Below are 8,868 nucleotides of genomic sequence, written 5' to 3' on the forward strand. Positions count from 1 at the left end.
TATCCCCTTTGACCCCGAGGCGGTGTTTCCAGCAGGGCTTGAGTGTGTAGATACAAAAGAACCTGCAGAGCCGGTGAAGGCAATTACAAGTGCAGAACAATGCAGGATCGACATGAGTCCATACACAGCAATCATTTACACTTTGTAATGGTTTGTCACATCCGTCTGTCAGTCCGATGCACTTTGATCTCGCACTTGTCCTTCTCTGAACTCCGCAAACTCAACATTTCGATGTATCATGCATCAACTTCTGGTGTGTGACATGAGACATGAGATTACTTTGGATGGAGGCACAATGATGAAGCATCAAGACGGATCTGAATTACTTTTAATAAGAATTTTTAATGCTTAGAAAAATCCACAATATTTATAAAAAAAAAATATGATCACCTGAACCTTATATACAGTAGATAGATAGATAGATAGATAGATAGATAGATAGATAGATAGATAGATAGATAGATAGATAGATAGATAGATAGATAGATAGAATAGTTCTAACGTTGCACACACCATACACACCATCTATCTATCTATCTATCTATCTATCTATCTATCTATCTATCTATCTATCTATCTATCTATCTATCTATCTATCTATCTATCTATCTATCAGGTTTTATATATATATATATGTGTGTGTGTGTGTGTGTGTGTGTGTGTGTGTGTGTGTGTGTGTGTGTGTGTGTGTGTGTGTGAGTGTGTGTGTGTGTGTGTGTGTGTGTGTGTGTGTGTGTGAAACCTTTTATACCTAACGTTTACAATTAGTGAAAACCAAAAGAACAGCTAAATTCTTGTTAATTGGTGAAGGCAACAATACATTTATTGATTTACTTATTGAACTTATATATTTACAGTAAAGTAAAAAAAAATGTTTATTCTTCATTATTCTTTTGAGTTCTCAAAAAAAACCAATATGCTGGTGCACATTAACAGTAAACTGATTTCTCTTGTATTGTTTACAACTCAGTAAAGGTTCATTTGACTCGATATGTTGCTAACAGTGTAACCTCATTCTGTCGATCTCACACTGATTTTATTAAACAAGTAGCCAATCGGTTACTGTTTCAACCCGACTTCTTCTTTTCTTTTTTTTTTCTTTTTTACTGAGTATTAAGCAGATCCAGCTTCTTGTTCCTGCACTCAGACTTGTCGTCTGGCTTGTTCCTCTGGGAGTCAGCATCAAACAGTGTGAATAAAGCAGAAGCAGCACAGCGCTGAAATGGAATAGCAAATAGAGGATGAGAGCGTGCAAATTTGCTGACCGTTTAAACGCCTGCCGCCGTCACTGCCGCCTCCAGTGCGCTTCCACTTTGAAGTGTTTCGGTGAATGGGAAACGTGATTGAATCTTTTCTTGCAGCTTTTGTCACTGTGGGTGTGAGTTACACAATCCTGCACTGTTAGCACGTGGCGTCGTACATTGTGTTTTGTCTACTCGTGTCAGGTGGGAAGCCAAGACAGATTCGAGCGTTGGTGGGTTATTTGAACTTCTCCATTTGCTCTTTTTCTCAACAGGCTTCAGGCCTTTTATGTCAGACCCCCATGGGGGACCTAACCATAATTCCTTGGGGAAAAACGTCCTGGAAGTTTTGTAGTGGTTTTGTCGCTTTTGCTGAACACTTCGGATCGGTTTCTATGCAATTTTGAATTATTCCTGAAATCTGGGAATTTTGTACAGTATATTTACAACAGGGTGTACAACAGTTCCAGATAACCTACATATATAAGAGGCGCTATTTAAAAAACTCAAGTCTAACTGTGTTAACTGGTGCTATTCTGACCATGTGTGTTACCATGTCCAAGATTTAATCACAAAGAGCAAGTTAGCACAAAAAGCCAATGTGAAGTTCTGCATGAAACTGGACACATCTGCCACAGAGACAATTGGCATGACTTACGTTTGACATACAGCGATGCTGCAACGAGTCGTTCGGGGTGTTTTGAGCGGCACCCGGTAGAAGAGCGGAAGAACATCACTGGAAAAAGACGAAAGATCAGAAAAACCATCAACGAGCTCAACCCCTGAAAATGTCAAATCCGTTCGGCCTCGACGATCGTTGGAGAACAACCCAAGCGATCCCACTTCTGCACCCGCCCTACTCGCCAGATTTGGCTCTGGTGGACTTGGCCCTCTTCCAATATGTCCAAAAAACACACCCAAACACGTTGCTCAATAATTGCTTTAAATAAAGCAATAGTAAATAGTGATATTTATATGGTTACACACTTACCAGCACAACCCCACAACCTCTTCCCTCAATCCACCCACCCACTTTCTGTAAATAATCGATGTCCTATTTACTTTACGTGGTGGCTGAAAAAAACTGAGGTTTTGTGATAATGATCTCTGATTAATGGTTGCTATTATATTCAAATCTGCCTCTGTGGTTTCATTAAAGTTTGTGCCAATAAAGTGCATGTACCCCCTTTCAAGTGCTCGTGATTACTTGTGAACGTTATCGACCGGGGCGCTAATCATTTGTTCACTCCGATGAACTGCGTTCTATAGCAGTGATGGAGTAGAATTATCTTCTCAGATCATCACCCAACAAATCCCAAGGTATCCCCAAAGCCTACTTCAATCCCCCACCCCCACACCCACCCCCACCACATTGGCGTCCCTGGACATCTCCGGCGTCGTGTCGCCACTCTGTCGAGAAACAGCTTTTCAGATTCTTTCCCTTTTTTGGATCAATATGCTCCGTGGAGCACTTTCTGAAGATGGATGAGACAGTCCCCTCTTGTTAGCAAGGCGCAAGGCCTCGGCAGCCAGCCGTGATCTCCAACATTACCTGGATCACAGAGCAGAACCCAGCGGGACGGCAGATCTGACCGGGGCTGTGATCAATCAGCAGCACTTAGCCTCAGTTCATGAGAATCTCAGAGCTTTGTTTTATTGGGAATTGTGTGTGAATGGGGGTGGGGGGTAAAATGTCTCTAGCATGGTGCTAAAGCAAAACCACTAAAGATGGATTTGAAGGCATTTTCATATGAAGATACAATCCAGATATAAACATTCAAATACGGTCAAAGAAATTCATTAAAAAAAAGGACAGAAAAGAGTAGCCTGATAAGTAACCTGATAGCATTGCACTGCATTGTCATATGTAATTGCACACCACTAACTGCCTTTGCAGGCTTCCCTGGGTAACAGAAATCCACGTGCAGGTCCATTGGGTCAAAATGAGCATCAGCGCAATGAAAACGTGTCGCATAAACATGCTAGTTTGTAAAAAATCACTCAATGAATAAATAAACTGCTGGAGAAAATGCTGTAGAAATGCAGAGCGTGGAAATGGAAATGTGGGTCTTTTTCTTTATGGCTCGTCTGCCGTTGAATAATATACCCCCTGGCAGAATGGAAGTCAGTTATTGTTTGTCCCCTCGGAAAAAAAAAATAGCACAATCTGTTGCCATTGTAAAAAAAAAAAAAAAAGCGCAGTGCGGCACCGGTAGCAGCAGGTGTGGAATACAAGTTGAGCAAAGGGTAATATGTTTGGGCCCTGGAGCCAATTAGATCCATTGCTCAGCGCACAGCAGCAACGTTAGTTAGTCGACTGCACATTAAGTGGAAATGGAGCCGTGCCAGTTGCCACGTTTTGATCGAAACATGAGATTAACACTTCGAGACGTCGAAAAAAGAGGAACTGGCGTGTAAGTTACTGAAAGTCCTTACTGGGAAGAAGCAGACCGTTTGATGAGTCACCGCATGCAAATTTGACCGTAGATCGACGGTTTTGGCTCTCACACTGTTTTGTCATGGTTTCTGAGATTGCAACTATACAAAGCACAGCTATAAGAGCTCGGGATGAGGCCACGGCACGGCCTCGCGCTTTACCCCTCCACCTCCGAGGAAAGCCGGAATAGTTTTTACCTGCTAACGGCCAGGATTATTGATGGTTTATCTTGAGGAAGCGATTAGTCTCACCATACGGCCTCTTGGGTTTTATTGATTAGTTGATGGTCAGATAATGACACTAGCGGATTAGCACTAATAACTGCAGGATGTGGAGTCTTACAGCACTGTAGGAGGAGAGTCGGGTTTGATGGCAGACTAATTATATTTTCTTTGGCCACATAGTAAGTGATATGGAGGAATTACAGAAATAAAGACAAATGAAAAAGAACAATAATAATGACTTCATTAGAGCTATTGGGAGGTGTATATTCCACAGTAGGGGTGTAACGGTACACAAAATCCACGGGTCGGTACGTACCTCGGGTTTTATGTCACGTTTCAGTTAAATCTCGGGAGATTTACAAGGAAGAAATGCATCACTTAAAATTGTCGTTTTTGTGAACATTTTTAAAACAGTTTTAAATAAATTGCCTGATTGGTTACATAATATATAAAATACCCAAACAGTTCAGTACAAAGAACTAAGTAACTACTCCACAGCTCGAAAAATGGAAGGAGTTTGTGTTGCTTTATACCTCAATCAAATTACCAGAAGAAACATTTTTTCAGATAAATGTGATTTGGGTTATTTTATGATTTGGGTTTAGAGTTTTCTTGAACATCCTGGCTGTGAAATAATCGATCAAAGAATCTATTAGTGGCTTCATCCAACATTTTGGCTTCACTCTGAGAAGTTCACACGAATCACTATGTGCTTTTCAAAACCAACAAGAGAATGACAGTTCCTCACATGTCCTTTTTTTACAGTGTGATACCGTGCACAAAAGCTTCACACAATTATTCCAGAACAACCCCAAACTACCGCACCCCACCCTGTCCTGCCACACCCTGCCCCGCCCCACCCTTCACCATGTTCCACTAGATTGTCGGTTATCTCTGAATATGTAGCGCTGGTTTGTATCATATTTTTTTTTATCATTTATGCAAACAGCTCCAGAGTGGACATTTTTTTTCAGAGAAAAAAGCGCCATTCCATTTTATTCCCAGGTTAGGATTGGGTGTTAGATTGGAAATATCGTGCACTTTAGGGCCATTATCATAATTTCTATTGTGAGATCTGGATGACTACACATTGTGTGAATTAACAAATAGAAAAGATTAGCAATTTATAAATTGTAAAAAATTTTTTAATAATAAGTCGTTTTCTCTTTTTTGCATGTGGTCAGAAACAATAAAAAATTACAAATAAATTCTGCTTTTAAGATTAAATTAAAAACGGAACGAAGGCATCACACATTTTATTTAATTGTACATGAAATGTAATAAAATAATAATAATACAGTGTATGAATACAGCGTTTTTCTTTTTTTTTTTATTCTTGCTTAAATACGTTTCTTCTGAGAAAAAAAATCTTTTAAAAATGTTATTTATTAACAATGCAAACTGTTTTTGGAATATTTGGCAACCCTTCCTAAAATAATCCGAAATAATCATTACACAAATTATTTTCATATCAATAGCTTTCCTTTGATCTCTAAAATAATCATTGTTTAACACCTGTCTTATTAATAATAATAATAATAATCTCATAAGTATATATGGACATGTTATATACACACCCATGGGGCATATTTACGTGCAAATTATCATCCTTGAAAATCTTTGTTATTGTTTTTTTTTTTTTTTTTAATTCAATGTTTTATTCCGTTCAGGATCATGGAGGATCTGGAGTTTTGTTCCGGGAGCGCTGGGTGTGAGGTGTGGACACACCTTTGATGGGAATTCAGTCCAGACACACACACACATACACACCTATAGGCAATTTAGAGATACCGGTTCACCTACTGACATGTTTGCAGACAGAAAACCCTCTGGTACAAGTGGTACATTTGCACAGACAGTAAGTGAAGCTCAGGATCGAACACGAGACCCTGCGGCGGAAACAATGCTGCGCTAAAAATTATTATATTTCAGATTAAAAATAGACTTTGAATATTACAAATTCAGAATTGAGGAATCCTTGCGTATTTGACAGCACCTCATTAAAAAGTGCTGCATGATATCATGTATTTGTGGTCAGGTAGAAAAAAAAACCTTCCAATGACGTGATGAGGTCCAAATGAGCGCAAGTCAATATTGAATCAAACCAAGACCAAATTAAGTCCAAATGAAAACGAGGTAAAACTCAAGATCGAGTCCAAATTAGAGCAACGGCAGTTTGAGTCCAAATATAAGCAAGACCAAGATCGATCAATCAAGTGGTAGTTTTGTGGTTAATACATAAGACTTTGGATCTGATGGTTGTAAGTTCTAATCCCAGCTGCACCAAACTACCAGTCCTGAGCTCCTGAGCAAGGCCCTTAACCCGGTAGCTGCTTAGCTGTGAGAACGTTCTTTCTTATTTTGTAGTATAGGTTTTTTTTATACTTATATTTTATACTTTTATACTTAATATTTTTATATTTTATTTATTAAATTTTTTTAAATATTACATTTCTAATTACATGTTCAAATTCTTCAGTATTGAACAAAGCATTGAAAAAGCATTTCTCTACATACATGTGTAAATGTATATATGACAAAAAAGATTTGATTTAATTTGATTTGATTTGATCAAAGTCAAAGTCAGAGATTTGAATGAAGTCGTCTGCCAAATGCCATAAATGTAAAATCCATCGAATGCCGTTTTATACGACACGCTGCAGTCGGCAAGGCCAAAAGCACTGAAGCTGATAACGTACAGTACACACACCCATCACACACACACACACACACACACACACACACACACACACACACACACACACACACACACACACACACACACACACACACTCTTTACTCCCCTGTTGTCTGGAAAAAAATTCTGAAGCATTCATACCCTCACGTTCAGATTCAGGCGGTTTCTTACCACAACCCATTCGACTACTCGATACAAATGGCCTGGACTGATACACACACACACACACACACACACACACACACACACACACACACACACACACTGAACTGAACAAACTCGTTAAATGTTTGGCAAAACAATTCGTGTTTTCTTGTACAGTGGTTATTTTTCTATAAGCAGTTCATTCGCACTGATACAAATCTTTTTTTCTGCTTTTAAGATTACATTTTAAAAAAGAACGACGGCATCGCAATTTTTCTCCGATTGTACATAAAATAAAAAAAAAGGAATACAGCTTACTGGCTTTACATTTCTTTTTTTTTAGCTTTCTGGACTTTTCGTTACTTCATGTTGTTTTGTGTAGCACCTTGGTCCTGGAGGAATTAGTTTTGTTTCACTGTGTACTCCACTGTAGATGGAAGGAATGACATTAAAAGCCTGCTTGACTTGAGGAAAGACATGATACAACACCCCTAGAGCACCGAGACGTAAGGGCTTTACTCGAGGGCCCAAGAGTGGCAGCACCAGGGCTTGAATCTCCAACCTTGTGATTAGTAACCCAGAGCTTTAACCACTGAGCGACCATCTCCTCCTGACTTTACTGTAATTCATTCGTGCATTGCAAATATGATTGGTCTTGCTTTCTTGAAGTATGTACTTCATGTCAAACTTTGTGCGTGCAGATAAAACAGAAAACCTTTTTTTTAACAAACTTTTAATTGACACCAAGACCAAATTCCAAGTCATCTCCAAGTACAAATAGCAATGAATTTAAGACCAAGTCCAAGTCAATTTAGAAAATGTCTCGAAACCAGTTATAAATACTGGCAGTGGGTTATTGAGAATTATTTTGGTTTATAGTGGCCCCGAGGCCCTTGTGAATTCCTGTGGGAACCTAGAGGTTTGAAGGATTAACCAAAAACCTGGTCTCCTCAGCCACAAGGTTAAGACTTGTTCATAGATTCTGCAATATCATACTGTAATTGCAAGATATTTCCAGATCGGCAGTGTGGTCTGAATAAAACTGTTTGGTTCTCCCACTTCAATTGTAATGAAAATATTAATGATTTGTGGGAGAAGAACATATTTGCTGGAAAAGGCTGGTGTTCCACTACTTTGCGTCGTACAGGTGTGAATCTAATCAGAGCCCTTATTGTGGAATAAGTAAGAACTATGAACCAGTGGTGGGCTTGTAAATGCAATGACCCTTCACTCAGACACAATATGTGGAGGTTTGAGCACAGTCTGGGTTCTACAGAACATCTGTCGAAACTGCAGGAGTTTAGCGTGGAAGTGATTCACAGCCTCCCTCCCCTCAGGCACAATAACGTTAACGGAATGGAAGTTTGCGTAGCTCAGTGGTTAAGGCTCTGGGTTACTGATTGGAAGGTTTGGAATTCAAGCCCCAGTTTCACCAAGCTGCCAATATTGGGCCCTTGAGTAAGGCCCTTAACCAACTTTGCTCCAGATGCACTGTATCATGGCTAACAGATGTGGGAAGTAACAAAGTAGAATTTTTTTTTCTGGTATCAGTAACCACTAATTATTTTTCTGGCAACTTTTTACTTTTACTCTACATTTTTACACAAATATCTAAATTTTCTACTTCTTACAGTTTCAAAACAGACTCTTTAGTTTTAATCTATTTTTAGTGAAATGTCCAATTTTTTTCTTCTCACTGCACATCGTTTTTAACCCATCAACATATTTCTTGTCATTTCCTGTCTCTCACACACCACAGACGTAGATTTGTTTTATGAAGACAGAAGGCATCAGAAGTCTGGGGTTAACGTGGATGAGACAGAGGGAGTCAGTGAGGTAAACATGACAGAACAGAGACGTTCCTGATCATCTGATCATCATCTTTTCTCTGCTTGTGTTCTATATGGTGGATGGTCAGCCTGGACACATTTATTAGAGAACAACATATGAAATTCGTTTTATATTAATATAGCGATTAGGGCTGTCGAAATGAACGCGTTAATAACGTGTTAACGCCAATCCATTACAATTTTTATTGAAATGTAAATAAATACACATAAAAGAGGCGAAATTAAAATCACGCGACACACGTTTATTCACAACATCCTTTTTTTACAGATATGT

The 8,868-nt window shown here is 39.1% G+C and overlaps 1 protein-coding gene across 2 annotated transcripts in view; it reads left to right on the top strand.

Moving 5' to 3' along the window:
- Positions 1-5,705, top strand: part of LOC310738955 (uncharacterized protein) — a 96,567-nt gene extending 90,862 nt beyond the window's left edge. For both annotated transcript variants that reach the window (XM_083564479.1, XM_083564480.1), the window contains exon 5: positions 5,573-5,705. In XM_083564479.1, coding sequence (XP_083420605.1) covers positions 5,573-5,636 — 64 coding nt within the window. In that variant the 3' untranslated portion in view covers positions 5,637-5,705. The remainder of the gene's footprint in view (positions 1-5,572) is intronic.
- The last annotated feature ends 3,163 nt before the right edge of the window (positions 5,706-8,868 follow it).

This window comes from Silurus aristotelis (genome assembly GCF_946808225.1).
Source record: "Silurus aristotelis genome assembly, chromosome: 16".
Lineage (NCBI taxonomy): Eukaryota > Metazoa > Chordata > Actinopteri > Siluriformes > Siluridae > Silurus > Silurus aristotelis.